The following is a 23171-nucleotide window of genomic DNA, read 5'->3' on the forward strand; positions in this document are numbered from 1 at the left end:
ATTGTTTATAGTTTAAAATTTTATTTGATGTTAAGAATTTATTTAACAACCTTTTAAATTGGACAAAGAGAGATAAAGAATTTTTTTTGGCTCAGTCAGTGAAGATCCAGGGAGATAGTGATCTTTTCAACAAATACGGTTTGGGGTATTTTTGTGTTTCTTTAGGACGAAGCATTTTTGACACTATTATTTCATTTTATGGCAATTTAAGAGCAAAGGGACTGTCTTTGTGTTATAATCTTCAGCACAGCTCAGGGCACATGGCTTTTCAGTAAATATTTTAAATGAAGTGAACAGGATGCACTTCTACTCTCAATGAATTCGGAACATAGCCCCCAGTTTTTTTGTGCAGGTGCATAATAGCTATTACTCAAAGCATTTTGAATATAATTAAGAGAATTATGAATGAGGTCTTGTGTGATTCCATATGAGGAAGGTCTCTGCACTAGCCCTACTTGGCAACATAAAAACCTATACTGGCAAAGTCCAGTTTGCAATGCTGGGTAGGAAATTAGCTTGTTTTAAATCTTGGAAGTCTTAAATGAAATTTTTGTACCTATAAATTGGTGTTAACCTTCCGGTAGTCAACTGGAATTTGGAATGTGAGAAACTCTAAATGTAGCTTATGAATAACCTTCTTGTGTTCCTTCCCTCCCTATTTTAAAATTAAAAAAAAAATTGAAACTTGCAGGAAAATTGCAAGTACAGTACAAACGTTTTTCCTGAAACAATTTCCAATGTTGTGCCCTCAGCTCCATTGTGTATTTCCTACAAGGACAGTCTCCAATACAACCACTGAACTCAGGAAACTAAGAATGATGCATTAATGCTATCTAATTCTCAGAATTACATGTTGCACTTTATTGTTGTGACTCCTAATCTCTATTCTGAAAGAATCCTTTGATCTTTCCTTGGTGTTCACGAACTTGGCAGTTTTGCACGTTACAGGCCAGTTATTTTGGACAATTTCCTTCAATTTGGGTTTGTCTTACCTTTCCTAAGGCTTAGATTTAGCTTAATACTTTTTTTAAAAAGATTTATTTATTTTAGTGAGAGAGAGAGAGCACGTGAGCTCATGGGAGCAAGTGGGAAGAAGGGCAGAGGAAGAGGGAAAGAGGGAATCTCAAGCAGACCCCAAGCTCGGGGCTCTGCCTGGAGTTTGATCCCACAACCCTGAGATCACGACCTGAGCTGAAACATAGGCTGCTTAACCAACTAAGCCACCCAGGCACCCCTAACATAATACATTTCTTGATAAGACCGTCCCTTCCCAAAGTTTTAACATAAGTTAGACTGTTATGGCTGTGTTTGAATGTTACCTGAATACATTCCTGAACGTTGCATTTTGAAGCTTAAGAAAAACATAGCTTAAGAAGCCCTGTGTCTTCATTAAAACTTAACTGCAAAACGGATGCCTGGGTGGCTCAGTTGGTTGAGCGTCTGCCTTCGGCTCAGGTCATGATCCCAGGGTTTTGGGATCAGGTCCCGCATCCAGCTCCTTGTTCAACAGGGAGCCTGCTTTTCTCTCTGCTTCTCTGCCAGCCAACTCTCCCTGCTTGTCACCCTCTCTCTCTCTGACAAATAAAATCTTAAAAAAAAAATTAAGTGTAAAGAACTATTGTTTGATTACTGTGCTCTTTTGAAAAGTAGTTTTTCTGTAGGTCAGAATTTTAAAGAATTTTGTTTATATGCCTGTTTCTTATTAAATCATTTTACTTTGCTGAATTACAGACTAAGAATTAAAACAATTTTTTTCATGTGGGAACCATTTGTCGTTAAGGGTACTGAGTAAGTGAAGATTTTTGTCACTGTCACATTAAACTGAATAGGGAAAGTGCAAATTTGTCTTGATTGGTGCTCAACAATAAATTCCTTCATTTGCTGTTTTAGATTTATAGTTTCGCTTCATGTTGGCTTCATTTTGAAAGTGAAAAGACAAGCCATGGGAAGGGAGAAGATATTTGAACACATAAAACTGACAGAGGGCTTATATGCAGAGTATACCAAGAATACCTACCGATAAATATGACAATCTAATAGAAAGCTGAATGAGAGTTGAACTTTACACAAAAGGCTATTCAGATGGCTGATAAATAAATGAAAAGGGACTCAACTATAATGAGATGCCACTATACATGTATCAAAATGGCTAAAATTTTAAAGATGGACAATAGCTAAATGTTGGCGTAGGTGTGGAACAACTGGATTAAAAAAAATTACTGGAATTCTTATGCACTGCTGATACAAGCGTAAATTGGCAAAAGAACTGTGAAGAACCAAATCCATTTCCCATTTGGAAACCAATATCCATTTAAATCCAACATACACATTACCTTGTGTCCAGAAATTCCACCCACCTGAAATGAATGTAAACAGGGATATAACGTTAGTTACAAAGAATCAATACCTAAGGGTGTTTTGAAGTAGATTCCTTTCTGTTTTTCCAAGTGAATAGATCTCTTTTTTACATAAAAGTTGATGGCTTTTTTTTTTCTTTTTTAAAGGCAAATTTAAGTCTTTGTGGCCTCCAGTTTTCACTGTTGTGAAGAAGTGCCCCTAATCCATTGAACATTGTAGTCACTGGAATGCTGCGTGGGGCCCATTTCCTTCAGAGTTGGGCCCAAATGCAGCATGTAGCACTAATTCTTCATAGTCTTTTTTTTCTCCCTTGTTTTTAAGTTTTTTGTGTGTGATTCATAGTGTTGCCATGGAATATTTGGGAAAGGACTTAAAGGCCAAGGGGGAGGTATTAATGGGTTGATTGTAGAAGGGATGAGGAAATCTATACTGTGAGGGGCAGAAAGAGTCTTTGTAGGCCCCAGTCAGAGGAAACAAACATTTTGAATTATTATACTATGACTTCGTAATTATTTCATAAACTGATTATTTGAATTTAAGTGAGCTCTTACTAAAATTGAAGTTTTGGATTCAGTATACCAACCGAATTGTAAACTAACAACTTGTACAAATGATTTTGTCATCGCATGTTTTTCTGCCTCTACCTCTGGGAATGGACACAGGGAAGCTGTATAATTATGTTTATTAGACTTATTGAGGCAAGGAAGGGGTTAGGTTTTCATTAACCAATATGCTAAAAAAATTTTTTTAAGCTAAGAAAACTTAATACTGAAGCATTCAAATTGAGTTTACTCATAAAGGTTTGAGAAAGTAACCATCTAAATATCTTTTTTCTCCAGTGTAAATAAATGTTGCTTTGCTCAGTGAATTTTAATTTTCTAAATAAATATCTTTTTTCTCATCTTCCTCAAGCATGGGGGGTAAAATACCACCTGCCACTCATAAAACTAAATCAGAAGACAATATCAAGGTAAGTTATGAATTTCATCTGTATGTTTAGTGATAAAATACTATAAAGTTTTTAAAGTGCTGCTCTCAAATTACCACTCCTGATTTCCTCAGGATCACTTGGAAATAAGATTTCTGTAAAATTTCTAATTGGACATAGAGTATCTGTAATCTGATTTAACACTGAGAATTTGGGGTTGAATATTCACTATGTTTGAGAATGGAAGCTTGTGTGTGTTACATGCATGACCTGTGGGTGGTTAGCTCTGGGACTGTGTGCGTTATATAGTCGTCATCATCATTGCATCTTTAGCACCTAGCACAGGTTTTTATGCATTGTGGGTACTTGATTAAAATTTGCAAAGTAAATGAAAAATAATCCAAATCAGTAAGTCTTACTAGGTTTTTCTACCATATCACGTGAGGGTTATTTCTGAGTATGAGTCAGCATATTTGCCCAAAAAAGGTGTGCAAGATTAGGAGGAGCTTACCAGTAGCTGAAGTTTAGAGATGGGGTAGGTGTATCTTTAAGAATGCTTCCTTCAAGGGGCGCCTGGGTGGCTCAGGGCGTGATCCCGGTGTTCTGGGATCGAGCCCCACATCGGGCTCCTCTGCTGGGAGCCTGCCTCTTCCTCTCCCACTCCCCCTGCTTGTGTTCCCTCTCTCGCTGGCTGTGTCTCTGTCAAATAAATAAAATCTTAAAAAAAAAAAAAAGAATGCTTCCTTCAAGAGAAGAATGGTGTGGGGGGAACAAAAAAAGACTTCGGTTGGCTCTCGAGAAAGAAAGCAGAAAAGAGCCCGCTACACTCCTTTAAAGTGGGCAGGAAACCATCCCTAACAATGGGCAGAGGAGGGGGTTAATGCCACGCCAAACTTCCTAGCTCTCCAAGCACTCATTTTAATTTCATTTTTATTTTATTTCTGATTCTCCTCCAAAAACCCTTCCCATTCTTTTTCCCTTTCCTTTCTTCCTTTCCTTCCTCCAAAAGAAAAATGGCTCCTTCAGAATTCTTCTATTTTGTGTTTTCATGTCTAAAATACTTTGCCCCAAGTTTCCTTACTCCCTCCCTTCCCCCCTCCCTCCCTTGCTTCCTTCCTTTTTTTAGAGAGAGAGAACAGGAGGGGAGGGGGTGAACAGAGGGAGAGAATCTTAAGCAGGCTCCAAGCTGAGCATGGAGCCCCACAAGGGGCTGTATCTCACAACCCTGCAGTCATGACCTGAGCCGAAATCAAGAGTCCGACTGAGCCAACCAGGCACCTCTCCGAAAGTTTTCTGATCAGCGGTCTTAAATTGATTAGAAAATTTACTGTTTTATTTTTTAGAACCCTAAACAAGGTTTATCTATCTGGATATGAAATCAGAAGTTCTGTCTTTGAACAAGTGAAGTGAGAGAAGTTAAAAGCCCCAAAAGTAGTTATTCTTGTTTTAGAGGAGTCATCGTCAGAGTTTACTAGTTCCTGATAGGATACTTTTGATAGGATACCTAGATAGGATATTTTGCCATGGGTAAACATGTATAAAGACAAAATTATATTTAATCTATGTCTCTGCTAAAATATTTTTGTAAGAAAACATTCTGATTTGGCTTATATGTTAAAACATATGATACCTTGCACATGGTAGGGTCTCAACATATTTCGTAATGAGGTAGGGTTTTTGATTCTAATTTTTAAGAATTACAAAAAGTAGCAACCTAAATAACTGGTTACATAATTTATACTAATAAAGTTAAATGAATAGATGGGGCGTGCTGATTGTGATATATTCTTTATGAAACACAGCATTGTTAAATGGAAAGGTCAAAGTGCAGAGTTGTCTTATATCTATGCGTTGAGAGTATCTAATGGGATACACCAGGAACCACACTGGTAACTTATAAGATGAGAAGGAAATTTGGTTTTCATCATGTGAACCTTGAAATTCATTCAATTCTCATCATTTGTGTATTATAGTTCCATTGTTCCATATTTGAAATTCCAAATTCAAAACCCTTGAAAATGTAAAAGATTTTTAGTGTATTTGTTTGGCAGTAAAGCATAATCTGAACAGATGTGAGGCTATTTATAGTTTGTTTCCCACTTACCAAACGCTCAGACTTTATTTTGCAGATGTAGTGATGTGTTCATTATGGAGAGTTGTGGACCACAGTGCTTGTTGAGGGTGCAGCATAAGTGTGGGTTATGCGTTTGTATTCGCTTCCTACAGTCCAGCATTTTTTAAATTCTAAAACTTGTTTTAAAAGGTTTGGAGGAGGGATTGGACCTATTCTTAATTTAAAAAGAGAAAACAAAACTAAAACAAGTTTACCAAAACAATGTAAGAAAGGGTACATTAACAGCTGAAATACAATGTATGTGAACAGTTTATATGTTTTTATAAATTAGTGTATATATTGGGTGTGTTACTAAATACTGAAAGCATTGTTTGCCTTCCCTTTGCTAGGAAGAAAAAACAGATAGTAAGAAGCCGGAGGAAAACATAAAAACAGACGAACCATCAAGTGAGGAAAGTGATCTAGGTGAGGAAGATGGTGTAGTTAGTTTGTATTTGATAATCTCATGATAAGATCCTGTGCTGATTTTTACTAAATTGACTAAATCAGAGCTAATTAGAAATGTAATGTAGCTGAGCTACATATGAAACTTAAAATTTTCTAGTAGCCACATTTAAAAAATTAAACAGATGAAATTAACTCAATATATCTAAACTAACATATCTAAACTATTAACATTTCAACATGTAATCAGTATGGAAAAATTATTAGTGAGATCTTTTCCTTTTTTTAATACTGTCTTCAAAATCTAGACTACATTATACTTAACAGCACATTTCAATGCAGATGTTAAATGTTATATTTTTGTGGAAATATTTGATGTATATTCAGACTTAATGAAATTTGTAGTTGGGTTGCATACCCAAGTTGTTCTACATATATGTAAAAGTTTTCCAATAATTGAATCAAGTACCAGAAAATTATTTTCCTGTTACTGCTTACATCCACATTGATAAAACTTGTTCATTCTAGAAAAAATGATATGCCATTAGTTTGGTTGCTTTTTGTTTGCGAGTTTTTTTAGGCTGCAAACTGACAAGGATCTTTTCCTAAATTTGGAAGTCCTTTGAGACTATAAATATATATACTCCAGTTATTAAATGGGAAGTCTCAATTCATAGATTCTGTCTAAAAGCTAAAGAAATTTACTTGTAATTTTTCAAATTTTGAATCAATCTTTGATACTGTTAGAAAGGACTTCTTGTTTACGGGCTTAATTGACGATCTTTCGCTTTTTGTAAAATATCTTTTTCAGTCTTAAAATTTTCCAGCAATTTCCATAACTATGATAATGTCTTACCATCTCTTCATCCAAAGCATTTTCTTTTTTGTGTATGAATTAAGCTGTTTTATAGTTAGACAAAGTTACAAGTTAAGTTCCTGTTAAAAGTTGACTAAAATTTTTTGTTCGACAATTCTAATTTGAGGTAGATAATTTCAGTTTCATTCTTTTTTTTTTTTTAAGTTTATTTATTTAATTTCTGTATCCAACGTGGGTGTTGAACTCACGACCCTGAAATCAAGAGTCACATGCTCTTCTGACTGAGACAGCCGGGTGCCCCTCAGTTTCGTTCTTTTTTGACTGTCAACTGGAAACATTAAATTCACTCAATTTGCTAAAATGTCCTTAGCATTGTCTGTTATTTTGAAAAGTTTTTTTATATTGAACAGTTATTTTGTTTTCCTTTACTGTAGCAAATTACAGTTGTCTGTCATGAAATTTATGACGTAATCTCTTTCTAGTTTCTTTCTTTGCTATTTTGGTTATAGTGCTAGCTTTTGAGTTTTGAGTCTGCATCAGCATTGTGCCTTTATCTTAAAATTAAAATTTATTTGTAAAAAAATATTTTATTATGATTTACATCATCACTATAACTTGTGCTATCTGCATAAAATATTTTTTAAAACATTACATTGATGTGTAGAATAAAATATTTGAACTGAATCATTTTGTTGACACTGACTAAATCAGTGGTGTCTCTGTGTAATACTAGAAACTATGTACTTGCCAACATTCCCATTACAAGACAGTGATAAATATCCTAGATGATGCAACAGTTGAAATGAAATATAATCTTAGCAAAACAATAAAATAGTATTTAATGGGAAAATATTTTACAGTGCGTCGATTTAAATAAGTTAACATAAAGTAAAATACTTAGGTTATTGGTTGGAGTGGCCATAGTTCATTAGTTCTTAAGAGTCTTATGTAACTAATAGGTGCTGTATTGGACAGCACAGGTCTTACTGTCATTTTCTTAATTTTGGCAGAAATTGACAATGAAGGTGTGATTGAACCAGATACTGATGCCCCTCAAGAAATGGGAGATGAAAATGTAGAGGTAAGTTCAGTGGCTTATTTTCTGCTTGTTGTAAGGAATGTGAAGGTCCCACCTATTGCAGTGATTTTATGGCATAATTCAGGAAGAGCACATACTAAATCCTTCTCTGACTTAAGGTATTTAGGAAAGCATTTTATTTTACTACTTAAAATATTTGTGAAAATTTCCATTATTTTTAATCATACTCTAACAATCTCTGAAATCTTTATTTTCTGTTTACCTGCTTTTTCAGTTTGCATCTGTTTTGACTATTCTTTAGACTACAGAGTTCACCTAACATTTATATTTAGAAGTGAAATTGCTTATTAATGGGATATCTAATATCCTATTGTCTTCCAAAATGGTTTTGTCACAGTGGGTACAGTTTTACCTTCAAGGTAGTAAGAATTGGTTCTTGGGAGGGGGCTTGCAAACAACCTTAGATATTACGGTGGTTAGTGGTCTTCCAAAGGGTTATAACATATATGCAATGTATCTGTGTGTATTAAAATGGAATGGGGAAGTATTAAAAAATATCTCAAATGGCTCTTTGGGGGTTGATAATGAACAAAGGCTTGAGAAACACTGAAATATAGTGTAATAGTGGTTTAGAAGCTTGGTTCATGTTCTCAGCAGCACTTGATACTAACAGATTTCGTCCTTGCCAGGCTTACTGTGTGAAATGGTATGCCCTTGGTGGCTTTTAATTTGCGTTTTTCCAATTTCTGGTAAAATTGAGGATATTCTAATGTTTAGTAGTCATTCACAGGTATTTGTGAAGTGCTGTTGTGACTTTTCCCATTTTTCTTCTGGGTTGTCTTTTTTCTTACTGATCTATAGTTCATTTTATGTTCTAGAGACTAACAGTTTATCATCTACATGTGTTCCACATATTTTCTGCTAGTTGTGGCTTGTCTTCATTTCCTTTATGTTACCTTAATAGAATCTTTTAGTACAGTTACCTAGATTATTCTTTTATATATTTATTATGCTGTTATCTCAAGGTTATAATTGCTGTAAAAAAAAGTCATTTTTTCCTTCTGAAAATTTTATGTGTTAACCTTTCACCTTTAATCTACCTGGCACCACTATTAAAGAATTCCTTTCCTCACCAGCGCCAAAATACACTGTTTCCATATATGTGTGGGTCAGTTCTGGTGTTGTGTTTTCCTTGTCTAATTTTTTTCCATGTGCTAATGACCCATTGTCTTACTTGGCTTTATATTAAGTCTTGTTATCTGGTAGGGGGATCCCTCCCCCAACAATTTAGGGAGTATTTTGGCTGTTTTGTTGGCCTTTCTTTTTCCACATAAATTTTAGAATATTATCTATTCTGCCCCCCACCCCTACCCCAGTTAGAAGTGCATTAAATCTGAAACCCAAGTTAGGGAGAAGATAAAGCTCACTGTTGTGATTAACTACCCATGAATGTGTATCTCTCTAATCTTTAGGTCTTTTCTGATGTTTTTAGATAATTTATTAGCATTTTCTCCGTAAAGATTATGTGTACCTTTAAGAACAAATATAGGTACTTTTTGTCACTGTTTGTGAAAGGAATTTTTAAAAATTATGTATTCTATTGATGATGCTGTATCACTTTGACGTGTCTAGGTTTGTAACACTGTATTTTTGCTACTTGGGATGTATTGGGCATTTTAAATTCTAGGGTTAACTTTCTTCAGCTCTGGAACATTTTCATCTAGTATCTTTCAAATATTGCCTCTTCCCCATTCTCTCTACTGTCATTCTGGAGTCCTAGTTAGATATGTATGAGATTTTTTTCATTAGTAAATTCTATTTATCACTGCCAAATTATGTATGCTTTCAGTCATTTGGCTGTTGATGTTTGAATTTGAATGCTCATTTTTTCATCTTTATGTCTTCCTTTGATTCATTTTAAAGTATACTTGGTTATTTATAAGTCCCTTTTTTCTTACTCATTTTCAGAACTTGCCTTTATTCTCTTAAGCACATTATAAACTTTGTCAGACTCTTCTTGGGTTTATTCTTTTATTTTTCCTGACTCTTGCTCGTTGAGAAGGTACCTTGTTTACTTGTGGATGGTGTGTGTACATGTGTGTGTATGTGTGTATTTTGACCGTGGGTGTGCGCGTGTACGTGTTGGAATTTTGACCGTGAGTTCTTTGACATTTCACCTGGAAAAGTTATTGAGGCCTAGGTAGAAGCTTTATTCCTCCAAAGAGGAAAGTGTTTGCTTCCATCAAACTGAGTTGGACCTACCAAGTCAAGGACCATTTTAAATTCTCAGCATGGTTTTTTTTGTTGTTTATGTAACTATACAAGTAGTGGGAATTCCACAGGAAAGCCTGGCTTATCATGAGTTTACAGGGGAAATTTTTTTTTTCTTCTTGCTACTTGGCTATACCTTTCTTTGGGACAGGTTTGTTTTTGGTTTGCTGTTATGCTTGCAGGTAAGGCATTGGGGATTCCAGATTTATTGGAGGGTGTCTGATTAGACAACATGTATTATCTTCACTTGAATCTAGATTTTCTTTCATGTGTCCTGCACTACATTTGAAAACAGTTGTGAGGTCACCAGTTTTGACACCTGTTGAAAGGGTGAAAGCAGATGGAGCATTCAGCTCCCTTTCTGGTTTCAAGTCTTCATTTAATCTTGTTCTCTGAGGATTTCTACATTCTTAGGTCAAAGATGGCTTTTACACTTACTCAGGGCATCGTGTGTAACATATTGCCACAAACTGAAACTGTCTCCCCCCCGCCCCCCAATTTGGCTTTGTTAGGATGTCTTACTATCTGGTAACGTGTGTCTCTGTTGTTTTCTTCTTTAAAAAAAAAAAAAAGATTCTTAAACTTTTATAAATTTTTGTTGGAATTACTTCAAATTTATTGAGTAACTTGGAGTTAGGTTGAAGTATTCGAAAAAGTCTTTCCATGAACATAGTATACATCTTGTGTTCTTTAGTAGAATTTTACTTTTTTTTCCTGCTTTGAAAGTCTTGCATGTTCTTAGAGTGGTATCTTGTTTTGACCTGTTTTGTAACTAACTTTTGCTGATGTGGAGGAACTCTTGGTTTTCTATGTTGTTTCTGTGTTTCTGAGGACCTTATTGAATTGTTTTAGTAACTCTGATAACCTGTCACGTCTTGGGTTTTCTAGGTAAACTTGAAGACAGCTTGGTGTTTCCTTTCAATTCTTAAACCTGTCAAATCATTTTCTTAATAAATTAGCCAGCACCAGTAATATTTTACACAGTGGTTGGTGATAGAGTAGATATTTTTGCCTTTTGTTAAAAGAAATTACTTCTTAACTTTCCATTTAGGTGGGATGTTTGCTGTAAGTTTTTGTTATTAATGATCAGTGTACTGTCAGCATCTTGTATGGTGTTCTGTACAGTATAGGTACTCAGTAGATGTTTGTTGGAACAAACGAAGGAGACATTTCACTTAAAATTTAAGTCTAACAAGAACTAGCTTTAGTTATTTAGTTACATCTTTATGAGGAGATTGAGTTGTAGTATTTGGAAGACTAGAAAGGAGTTGGTGGGACAAGGGCAGGAACATCTGCTTAGGTTGGTTGGGATGGAGGGAAGGAAAGGTCATGTCTAAAATAAAGGGTTGGTAGTGAAATTTATTGTTTATATGAAAGATTAAAGCTCATCCTGTGTAATTTCTTACTAATCACTTACCATAGTTACCCTCTTGCTCCCTGGAGACTAAAGAAGAATGAATGAAAATGGGGGTTGTGTCTACCCCATCTCTAAGAAAGCCCAAGCTGCTTCCTTCTCTTTGCTTTCTCTGTTACTTCTAAGTTGACCTACAATTTCCCCCTAGATAACCGAGGAAATGATGGATCAGGCAAATGATAAAAAAGTGGCTGCCATTGATGCCCTAAATGATGGTGAGTGATTTTTTTTTCCTCTTTGCTATATTTCTATGGTAGTCTGAATATTCTCTTTTCCCATGCAGCAACTGTTAAATAGTGGGAAAGTGGAAGGGAACTTTGTGTATTGAGTATCTTATACTGGAGCAGAAAGTGTCCTATTCTCTACCCACCCATTCCCCCCTTGATAAAGAGGCTGAAATCATTCAGGTATCAATTACCTTGCCTCAGCACACAGACACATCCTGATGTGACTGAAAGACTCCTTTCCTGACCAATCCTGGTGTTTGTCCACTGAGGAGAGGCTTTAAGATAAAGGTGAACGTTTTTCAAAAAAAGTAGTATTATTAGAACAGTGGCTCTTAACTTTTTATATAGTAACAGCCTTGACAAATGATGTCCATTGGCATAATGTTCTTGTTCTAATCTTTGTGTGTTAGACCCTTTTCAGAAAATCTTTCAAAGTGGGAGAATGCTGGTAATAATTTAGTAAGCATAATATTTAATCAGTTATAATTTGTAAGAACAAATCATTTCTTAGCTTGGGTAGTATGCAGACCCCTTCATAGCTTTGTGGTAGTGTGTCACAATGCTATTGTGAGAGAGCTGCTGCTCTCTAATGCTGATGTGCATTTGGACTTCATCCGTAGACTTAGAAGATGACAAAAGTTTTACAAAGTTCAGTATTGATTGCTGTTCCAAGTTGGCAAATTATATTTGCTTTCTTTTTTTGTAATCTTACCACCTTCTTAGTTTAGGTCATTATCACATGTTTATGCCATTGCATTAGCCTTAATAGTTTGCCTACCTGAAATGTCTGTTTCCTTTATTGCTTTCTATTCGCTGTCTCTAGATTATTCTTTCTTAGAACCGCTTTTTATTTTCACACATTCCCTTGCTTGTAACTTCTGACTAGCTTTTGGCATACTTTTTGAGGATCTTCATCATAGCACTAGACCTGCTAGAGTCAGATCGCATGTATTGCCTTCCCAACCTTGTTCTCTTCTTTTTGAATATTAACCTTCCATTACAGCCAGACCTCCCTGTCTTAGAATTATCCTATACTTCTGCTCTGCTGCTTCTTTCTAAAGCTCTTCTTCACCTATTTCAGCTTTTAATTCATACCCATCAACTGATCCCAGCTACTTCTCTTCCTGGCCATCCCTTTCCCACACTAATCTTTTAATTTTACTACCACTTAAGATTTCTATTTATCCAGCATTCATTTTGTGCCTCCTATCTACTTGATGGTTTTATTATGTTTTAATGTCCATTATTTCATTAAGACCTCACTACTCCCATTTCACAGGTTAATGAATAATTTGAGGGATCAGAGGGGTTTTGACTTGTGCAGGGTCTTACTGTGCCATAATGTCAACTACTTGTTTTTGTCACTTATTTTGGCATATTGTCTTAGATTTTTTAAATTTGTTTTATTTATTGCCTAGCAATTTTCAATGAAGATGAAGCTGTTGCCGCCATCTAAAAAGTTGTGTTCTTGTTTTCCACTTTTCTTTATAAGCCGTGTTCATGTATAAGTTTAACCTCGTTCTAATTTTATTTTATTTTATTAAAGATTAATTTTTTTGAGAGAGAGCATGAGCGGGAGGGGCAGAGGGAGAGGGAGAGAGAATCTCAAGTGGACTGCACACTGAGCATGGAGCCTGACTCTGGGCTTGATCCCAGGATCCTGAGATCATGAGCTGAGCTGAAACCAAGGGTTGGACACTTAACTGACTGTGCTGCCCAGGCGCCCCTAACCTAGTTCTAATTTTAGAATAAATGGAATTTTATAGTACATCCTGAAGGGATAAAACATTAGTATTCTAAGCCAGGGATTGTAGATTCAGGCCCTACCTGGGGTTGGAGGGGCAGAAATATAATTAAATACTGAACTTAGGAAGCCAAAGTGCCTGGGTTTGAATCCCAGCTCTGGCACTTACCAGCTAGGTAAACTTAGAGAAATTATTCTTTGTCTCTGCTTCTGTTTCCTCCTCCTTTTTTTCCTTTTTTAAATAATTTTTCTTTTTTATTATTTGAGAGAGAGTGTGTGTGTGAGTAGGGGGAAGGGCAAAGGGAGAGGGAGAGAGAGAATCTCAAGCAGACTCCATGCTGAATGTGGAGCTTGATCTCATGAGCTGGGCCAAAACCAAGAGTCGGACGCTTAACCAACTGAGCCACCCAGGCACCCGTTTCCTCCTTTGTAAGATAAGGATAATGATACCTTCCTAGTATATTGAGTCGTGAGGGATAAATGAATAAATATGTGTAATGTGCCTAAAATAGTATCTAGCACCATTGTTATTATTAAGATCTTGGTATTACTAAAGTGTCAATAGTCATAATTTAAGTAAGACCTTAGTAAGTCTTTCTAGCTGTCATGTTACTAGAAACATTATGCTTTTTCAGTTTAGTATATTTATTTAAAATTTACACGTTCTAGGCAGTGTTTTAGATGCTGGATATACAGTGAGAAAAACAAAACAGACCCAGTTCTTTACCTCATGGACCTCATATATTACTGGGGAACAAACCCAAATTTATAATTTAATATTAGGTGGGAGTAAGTGCAATGAAGAAAAATAGAGCAGAGTAAAAGAATAGTCAGTGATGGAAGCTGTATTTTGCAAAGGGTGGTCAGAAAAGCATATGATGAAGTGAAGTGAGTGAGCCATGTGAGGAAGAGCCTTTGAGACAGGGAAGAACAAGTACAGAGGCTAACTGGGGGAGCATATGGGATGAGTGCATAGTGAGGGAATAGCAGAAAGGCCTTGTAGCTGGAGTGTGGTGAGGGAAGGGGAAAGAGTGGTAGAACTGAGGTCCAAGAAGCACTTCAGAGTGAGAGACGTGGTGGGAAGGTGGGGAGGAGGATAGACTGAAGGTCTGTGGTAGGTCTACAGGGTCACTCGTAGACCATACTAAGGACTTCAAATTTTATCCTTAAGGATGATGGGAAGCCACTGGGGTGTTGTTGTGGAGTGTAGTTTTTGTTCTGTTTTTGTGTAGGAGAGCTTCATCATGAGATGCATTTACTTTTTTTTTTTTTTTAAGATTTTATTTATTTAGCATTTACTTTTGAAAAGGATTATTTTTGCTATTTTATGTAGATGAGATTCTAAGGGCAAATAGGGGTGTGTTCATTACAGAAGAAGCAGCCAAAGCATGGGTTGATGTGTGAGAGATATACTTAAGAAAATGCCTGAGAGGAAGAATAGGGGAGCAGGGAGAACTAGAGGAGTCTGGAAGTCATTTAGACAGTCATGTAGGTCTTTACCCCTGTATAAGAGAAGTCTTCAACTATTGGTGTGTTTCTGAAAAGTCATGACAAGCCAAGTTGCCCACTAGAGGATTTAACACGCCTCACAATAATGGACCAGTCTTGGTATCCTTGCTGTACTTAGTCATTAGCTGGGAACAGCATATGAAGTGTAGCCTTGAGCACAGAACATGGGATTCTCAGTCAGTTAGGTTCCCCCCAGGAGATCGAGCAAGCATTTTCATGATCCTACAGAGGGAGTGCAAGAAATTGAGTCCAGGTGGCTAACAATGATGGCCTGGATTAGGGCAAAGGTTCCCAGACTTCCTCTGTTCATAGTGCTTTTACTGTCTTGATTTTGTAACAGAGCTTTTAAGCCAAAAGAAAGGTATAAGGGTTTCTTTGATAATGTAGTTAGGTCCAAACAGTTTAATAAGTGTCTGTGTTGTAACAAGTTAGTGATTGGAAAATGATGTACACAAATTGGAAGAATGTATTTAATCTTATTCTTAAATAACAGTATTTATTTTATAATAAGATGTGTATATATTTTGGGCACTAAACAACTTCTCAAGTCTTGGTGTCATATTGGACACTGCCACCCTCATTTCCTGTTCCACATCTATTTTTCTGCAATTCTTGCTTTTTTTTACCATAACAACCAGTAAAAACAGTTTTTCAAAGATAACCATCAAAGGAATACAGTGATGCAGTGTTGAAGCTGTGAACTATATCAAGTGAGTAGTTCATTCAGTGCTGACAAACTGTCCTGTGGCCCTTTGGTTGCAGTGTGGAAACTTTAGGATTAGGGTGAAGAGTGGTTAGATTCTTTTTTTTGTATTTTTTTTTATAGATTTATTTATTTTGGGGGGGTGCGAGAGGGAGAGGGGGAGAGAGAATCTCAAGCAGACTCTCTGCTGAGCGTGGAGCCCAACCATGGGGCTTGACTTCACGACCCTGAGGTCATGACCTGACCTGAAATCAAAGAGTCAGACGTTTAACTGAGCCACCCAGGTACCCCAGGAGTGGTTAAAATTCTAGATATATTTTGAAAGTTAGGAATAAAGGATTTAGGTTTTAGATTGGGGAGTTGAGAATGACTCCCAAGATTTGGGCATTGAGGTAGATCAGGAGTTAGCCAAATTACAGCCTCCTGTTTTTGCAAAAATGTAATGGAACATGGCTACACCCATTTGTTTATGTGTTGTCTGTGGCTGCTTCCCCACTACAGTAGTAGAGTTGAATAGTTACGATTGTTACGGTCTACAAAGCCTGAAATAATTCTTAAGTGGCCCTTTCCAGAAAAGTTTACTGACCTCTAAACTAGATTGAATGGAAGAGCCATTTATTTAGTTGGTAATATAAGGAGGAGAAATAGATTTTAGAGATGAGATTGGAATTAAGAATTCAGTTTTGAACGTGGTAGGTGTGAACTGCTTATTTGACATCCAAGTGTAATAATTTGTAACAGACATCTGTAGTAGTACTTAATAAGACTCAACGTTCTTCTGCATTGTTTAATGAGTTCTGTTAAGGTCCTCTACAGATTTACTAGCTGGGTAAATGTATTTTCCAAAGTGAACTCTGACATTTACTTTAAAATTCTGTTAGTCTTGCCCCCTCGTGTTTCCTGTGTCCAGGAATTAGACTTCATGCAAAGAACTATTCTTTTTTTTTTAAAGATTTTATTTATTTATTTGACAGAGAGACAGCCAGAGAGAGAGGGAATACAAGCAGGGGGAGTGGGAGAGGAAGAAACAGACTCCCAGCGGAGGAGCCTGATGTGGGGCTCGATCCCGTAATGCCGGGATCACGCCCTGAGCTGAAGGCAGGCCCTGTGCTGAAGGCAGACGCTTAACGACTGAGCCACCCAGGCGCCCCCAAAGAACTATTCTCATTGTGTAGTATGTTTTATTTGTTCACTGAGTTCACTGAAGGCACTAATACACAAAGAAGCTAACTGTGAGAATTGGATATAATAAATGAATTTAAAAAGGGGGTTATGGGCTTTTCATGATTTTTAGTTTTCTTGAATTTTATACCATTCCTGTGAATTCAAATAGTAATTTTTTAATCAACCCTGTGAATTTAGTATGAGTATTTTTTCCTTTGTAAGTTTAATTTTATCCTTTTAACTTAATGGATAAAAGAGAATTAATGGAATAAAATCGATTTATCCTTTACTTTATCCTTTAATTTTTTTCTTAACTAAAAACTCATGAGTCCTACTAAGAATGTGGTATTCTACTGTTAGGGAATTATGTATCTACAAATTGTCTCTATCTTGAGTGATTTACTGTATAGGTGTGATAAGACTTGCTTTGAAGAGCCGTTTTTTATGGGGTTTTTTGTTTTTTAACATTTTATTATTTAGAGAGAGTGAGCAGGGGAAGGGGCTGAGGGAGAGGAAGAGAGAGAATACCAAGCCTCCTAGCTGAGCTTGGAGCCTTTCGGAGGGCTCGATCTCACGACTGAGCTGAAATCGAGTCAGACGCTTAACCACCTGAGCCAACCAGGCGTCCCTTAAGAGCCATTATTGTATATTAATTTAGAAATTAGTCTTTTTTTTTTTAATTGGACTAAAAGAAGAATGTGGAAGACTAATAGAATAAGGGATCAACAATTTTTGTTAATATTTTTTATTCTTTATTTCTCAACTTATTTTACTTTAGGTGAACTACAGAAAGCTATTGACTTGTTCACAGATGCCATCAAACTGAATCCTCGCTTGGCCATTCTGTATGCCAAGAGAGCCAGGTGAGAACTATAAACAAAAAAGAATGTCCTGGTGAAGAGTTTCTGCTCCTTTATTTAAATAGAATTGCTTCTGTGGCGATCCCAAAGGTGTTATTGTTTGAAATGAATACTTTTTAATATCACACTTATTTTTTTTAGTGTCTTCGTCAAATTACAGAAGCCAAATGCTGCCATTCGAGACTGTGACAGAGCTATTGAAATAAATCCTGATTCAGCTCAGCCTTATAAGTGGCGAGGGAAAGCACACAGGTAAACAATGGAATTTCATTATTTTCAGAATTTCTGAATTTTAAATCTGATGTTTTAATATGCTTTGAAGAAAATGAAATTGCTTAAGGGTTTAATTTCAAAGTAATACGTGTTTAATGTGAAGAATTGAGAGAGTATAAGGAACAAGTAAGAAAATAAAAATTCTTTTTATTTCTTCAAAGAAAACCACTATTTAACAGTTTCTGACCACATATAGCCAAATATAAGGTAAAGATCAAAATTATTTCTAAAAAAGAGCATAGTCTTATAAAATGTCTCTAAGTTTTAGATTTTCTTTGTGTAACCTAACATTAAACAACTAATATATTATAGAAGAAGGAATTCCTTATTTTCAAACATTTTAGTTGCTAGGTCACGTGAAAAATCAGAAAAAGGGGATAATAAAGAGGTGAATTTATCTTAGATGAGTCATTATTCCTGGAAATGAAACTTAATGTTAAACAAGTGGGTATTGGTTACTTGGGGATGAGATATACAATGACACTTAACATATTACATGGATTGGAAGGATGTTATACTCCAAGTGTGGATGGAAATGGAGATGAATATGCTTGGGACAAGTGTATTAGGTTACTCAAAAAAGGAGCTCTAGTGATTATGAAGACAGGTGTCTAAGATAGAGTAGAAGATTAGAATAAGATGTATTAATGCTCTGGGGGTCAGAAAGCTCATGCATTGCTGTGTGATCCTAGTAATCTTTGAGCGTTTCTTTGCCATTGTTGGTTTTTTGTTTTTTTTTTTTTTTTCATTAATTAATTTGTCTTCTGGTACAAGATAGCATGAGCTCATCTTGTGTTTTGCTTGTCCCAGACTCAGAATTAACCATTTCTCAAACCAGCATTCATTTTTGTGAGCATTACATTTACAGAAACTAAAGTTTGGCCACTAGGTGTGTTAGTTGCCTATGGCTTATCATTACTTCTGTCATTTCAATGAACAGAGTTAGAAAAGACATTTTTTATTTTTATTTTTTTAAAGATTTATTTGAGAGAGTGAGCGAGCATGAGCAGGGAGGCTTGGGCAGAGGGAGAGGGATAAGCAGACTCCCTGCTGAGTAGGGAGCCTGATGTAGGGCTCCATTCTATTTTCCCTTTTGTTTTGCTTTTTTTAACACTGTTCTCCTAGACTCAAAATCTCTATCCATAATATATTTATTTGTGTTATCCTGTGATAACATAGAATTGTTTTATAATCCTATCAAAATAATACTAAGTTGACTGTTTTTATGTTTGTTGTAGCTTTTATCCTTAGAATATATCCCACTTAAGATACACAGTCAGAATACTGTTTTAAAAGTTATATGCCTTTTGGTGTGCCTGGGTGGCTCAGTTAGTTAAGCATCCCGAGTCTTGATCTCGGCTCAGTCATGATTTCAGGGTCATGGGATCGGGCCCTTGGAGTCTGCCTGGGATTCTCTCTCTCTGCCCTTCCCCCTGCTCTACCGTGTGCACACTCTCTTTCTCAATTAATAAACAGATAAGTGTATATGTATAGGTTGACTTTTTTTCTATATGCCGCGTGGTGAGTGTGGTTAACAGTGTTTTTTCCTTTCTTTCCTGTTCGTATTCAGGTTTAGGGGTCGCTTTATTTCTGTCTTTTCTTTTTCTTTTTTTTTTTTTTAAGATTTTATTTATTTATTTGACAGAGAGAGAGACAGCCAGCGAGAGAGGGAACACAGGCAGGGGGAGTGGGAGAGGAAGAAGCAGGCTCCCAGCGGAGGAGCCTGATGTGGGGCTCGATCCCAGAACGCCGGGATCACGCCCTGAGCTGAAGGCAGACGCTTAACCACTGTGCCACCCAGGCGCCCCATGTGTTTTCTGGCTGAATTTTCTTTACATATTTAAAACATTTGTATGTTTAAAGAGTCAAAACTGAGTTGACAAGTATACCCGGAGAAGTCTCATTTCCATTCTTATTCTCTCTACTCCATTCCTACCGTCTCCCACCAACCTTTAGTTTCTGATTTATCATTTCTCTTCTTTCAATAAAAGATGCACACATGTATTGTTTTCTTTTCTACCTTAGAGCATGCTAAGTGTACATTATGTTAATCCTGTTTTTAAGGAGTTGGAATTATTGAATGAGTTTGAAAATTGTAGCTCTACGTGATATTTAAAAATTTTGAAAGTAATTTTTTAAAGTTTTTAACATTTTTTAGAAAACAGCTTTATAGTTGCCAAGGAGGAAACTAAACTCCCAGATTTTTATAGAGTAGCACATAATAATTGAATTGCTTCGTGAAAATTTATAGTTCAGATATTTAACTTTAAAGCTCTTCTGTAACAATCCCTTTTTTGTAATAAGGAAGAAAGACACCACCACGTTAGTGGATATGTATAAAAGGCCCCTAAAATGAATTTAATCTGTTTCAGACTTCTGGGCCATTGGGAAGAAGCAGCACATGATCTTGCCCTTGCTTGTAAATTGGATTATGATGAAGATGCTAGTGCAATGCTGAAAGAAGTTCAACCGAGGGTATGTTCAAGTAGAGAAAGGGAATGTCATTACTGTGATGCTCTGCGGCTCTAGTCCTTAGCCCCTGGCAGTAATTTACCTGCAAAACAGATACAAAGAAAGAATGTTTGAATATTTCCATGTGTAATTACTGAGTTTGTGCTTAACTCAGGAAATCTCAATAGGTTGTCATACCTTTATTTCTCATGCTGCATTTAGCAAGCTCTGTTACTTTGTTTGCAAACCTATAGTAGAGTTATAACCAGAAAGTTAGAAATGGAAAAGGGGGCATCAAGTTTACAGCAAGGAAAGAAATAGAAAAATCTATAAAATGTCACCCAAGGTTGTGTCTGGTCTGTCCTTGTTTATCGTAGGTGTATGCAGCCACTGTATAAAGCATGAGGGCCTTGTGGAATTTAGCAAGTTTCATCCTTTTAAAAATGATAATATTGACTCCAAAAGCTAGAATATTCTGTTTTAAGGTAATTGTTAAAATAATTTTTACGCATTTACATGGTAAATTCTTCAGTTCTGTGGGACCTTAAACTAGAATTTATTCCCAAAGGTTATAAGGTAATGGAAGTTTTATTGCATTTAACTTATCTACAGTCAGAGACTTTTTGATTTTTTTTTTTTCCTCTCATAACAGGGCTAACTCGACCAAGGTTATGGTGAGAGATAGTCTAGAACATGAGATTCTTAAAAAAAATAATGATAAACAAGTTGAAGTAACAATTGAATATGACTCTCTTACATTTACTCTATTTTCTGAGTAATAGATTCCAAATATTTGGCCCCGGCTATGTGCTAGTGCCTGGTACATATATTTTCTCTTAATCCTTACAGCATTCTATAAGACTTAAGTATTTCTCTTCCCCTGCCCTCCTCATTTTATGGATGAGAAAACTTCAGTGTATTTAGACTGTGGCAAATAACTGGTGTGTGCGTTCCCGATCTCTACCTTCCCTTGGCCAGTAGCAGGCAAGAATTGTGCAATTTGAAAACTTGTCATCCTTGCACAAGTTAACTTGTTTGAAATTTATACACTTCTAACTTCATATCTCAGCCTGTTTCCTTTATTTCACAGTGGGCTTGTTAAAGTGTGAGTTATGTAAGGTCTTTTTCTATAAGATAAATCTGTCATTATTCAGAACTGTTTGTTGAATTTAACACTTCTCCACAAAGAAAAATGATTCTTTAACAAAACTGGTGATTTGGGTTGCCCTTATTCATCTTTTAAAGAAAACATTTTTTTCCTCTGGCTTTTTTCCCCCTAGGCCCAGAAAATTGCTGAACATCGGAGAAAGTATGAGCGAAAACGTGAAGAGCGAGAGATCAAAGAAAGAATAGAAAGGGTTAAGAAGGCTCGGGAAGAACATGAGAGAGTCCAGAGGGTAAAGTTTCTGTAGCTAAACCATTAAAGGGAAATAAAGTAGATTAGAGTTTGAGGATATCACTCTAATTCCTGGCTCTTATTTAATGCTGGCTGCAGTTCTGTAGGGTAATGATACTACTTAAAGAGTTTTTCTTCCCTTCATTATCTCCAATTTGTAGGGATCTTTTTGTTCTTAAATTCGTAAGCGAGCTTATATATCACCAGCTTACATTCTTGTTTGTATCTTCCTAAAGTTGGGAAATTTTTTTGGTCAGGTAATTAAAACTTGTCCGTATTACTTTTTCTTGTGGATGCTTGCCCTGATTTGTTGAGTTTTATGATTCTTCCTGTTCCAGTAGTATTCATAGCTATTTAAAATAGATTCTAGCTATTTTTTTTTTAGGATTTTATTCATTTATTTGTCAGAGAGAGAGAGCAGCAGGTAGAAGGAGAAGCAGACTCCCTGCTGAGCAGGGAGCTCAGCGCGGGACTTGGGGCCCTGGGATCACGACCCGAGGCAAAGGCAGACGCCTAATCTACTGAGCCACCCCGGCGTCCCTAGACTCTAGCTATTTTATATTTTTAGTCACGAAGTCATAAAATTTAGAAAAAAGTTATTCATAATTCATCCACAGTATTATTGTTCTTAAGGTTTCTCCTCTTTTTCCTATATTAGCTTTTTACATTTTGATGCTCTTCATTTTCATCTAGTTATTTCTAATATTGTTGAATAAAAGGACATAAAGGTATATTATAATTGTATAGCATTACTTTCTAATTTTTTGTCATTTAATATTGAATATTAATATTTAACAAAATCAGCAAAACTATAATTATATTGAATGAATTTATAGTAAGCTTCAATAAACTTAATATTAAATGCTTTTAAAGCATCATGCTTAGTTTTTAGGATTATAGTTCTTGTGTTGGAAAGTAATTTTTACATTTATATATTCTTGATGACTTTATAACTGGTTATGAGGGAAATTTGTATATATTTTCTTTTATTTTGTTTGCTGAAAATAATGCATTGGTAAACCCCAGTTGTATTTGTTTAAGTTATATAGAGAAAGTATGGAAAAGATGAACTTGAAACAAAAGTCATTGGCAGTCTTCGTTATTCTAACCATGTACTTTCATTTTGGAGTTTTAACAACATTAAGAATTTATACTTTGCAAGAAGCATAGACTGTAAATTGCTTTCCAGGTGTTGTTTTTCTCCTGCCCCAAGTAGAAGTAAAACACTACTTGACGGGGCGCCTGGGTGGCGCAGTCGTTAGGTGTCTGCCTTTGGCTCAGGGCATGATCCCGGTGTTCCGGGATCAAGTCCCACATCGGGCTCCTCCGCTGGGAGCCTGCTTCTTCCTCTCCTACTCCCCCCCCCCCCCTTCCCTCTCTCGCTGGCTGTCTATCTCTGTCAAATAAATAAATCTTTAAAAAACAAACAAACAAACAAACAAACACTACTTGACATCATTACCAAAAGTAATGCTAATTGACAGCCTAGCTGGAAAATT

General features: G+C 36.1%; 1 protein-coding gene across 1 annotated transcript in view; it reads left to right on the forward strand.

Moving 5' to 3' along the window:
- ST13 (ST13 Hsp70 interacting protein) overlaps positions 1-23171 on the forward strand; it is a 31211-nt gene that overhangs the window by 2823 nt on the left and 5217 nt on the right. Inside the window, exons 2-9 of the mRNA XM_026479571.4 lie at positions 3271-3328; positions 5750-5825; positions 7632-7702; positions 11494-11560; positions 17471-17555; positions 17694-17804; positions 20198-20300; positions 21557-21673. Of these exons, the coding sequence (XP_026335356.2) occupies positions 3271-3328; positions 5750-5825; positions 7632-7702; positions 11494-11560; positions 17471-17555; positions 17694-17804; positions 20198-20300; positions 21557-21673 (688 nt within the window). The remainder of the gene's footprint in view (positions 1-3270; positions 3329-5749; positions 5826-7631; positions 7703-11493; positions 11561-17470; positions 17556-17693; positions 17805-20197; positions 20301-21556; positions 21674-23171) is intronic.

This window comes from Ursus arctos, unplaced genomic scaffold (genome assembly GCF_023065955.2).
Source record: "Ursus arctos isolate Adak ecotype North America unplaced genomic scaffold, UrsArc2.0 scaffold_21, whole genome shotgun sequence".
Classification (NCBI taxonomy): Eukaryota; Metazoa; Chordata; class Mammalia; order Carnivora; family Ursidae; genus Ursus; species Ursus arctos.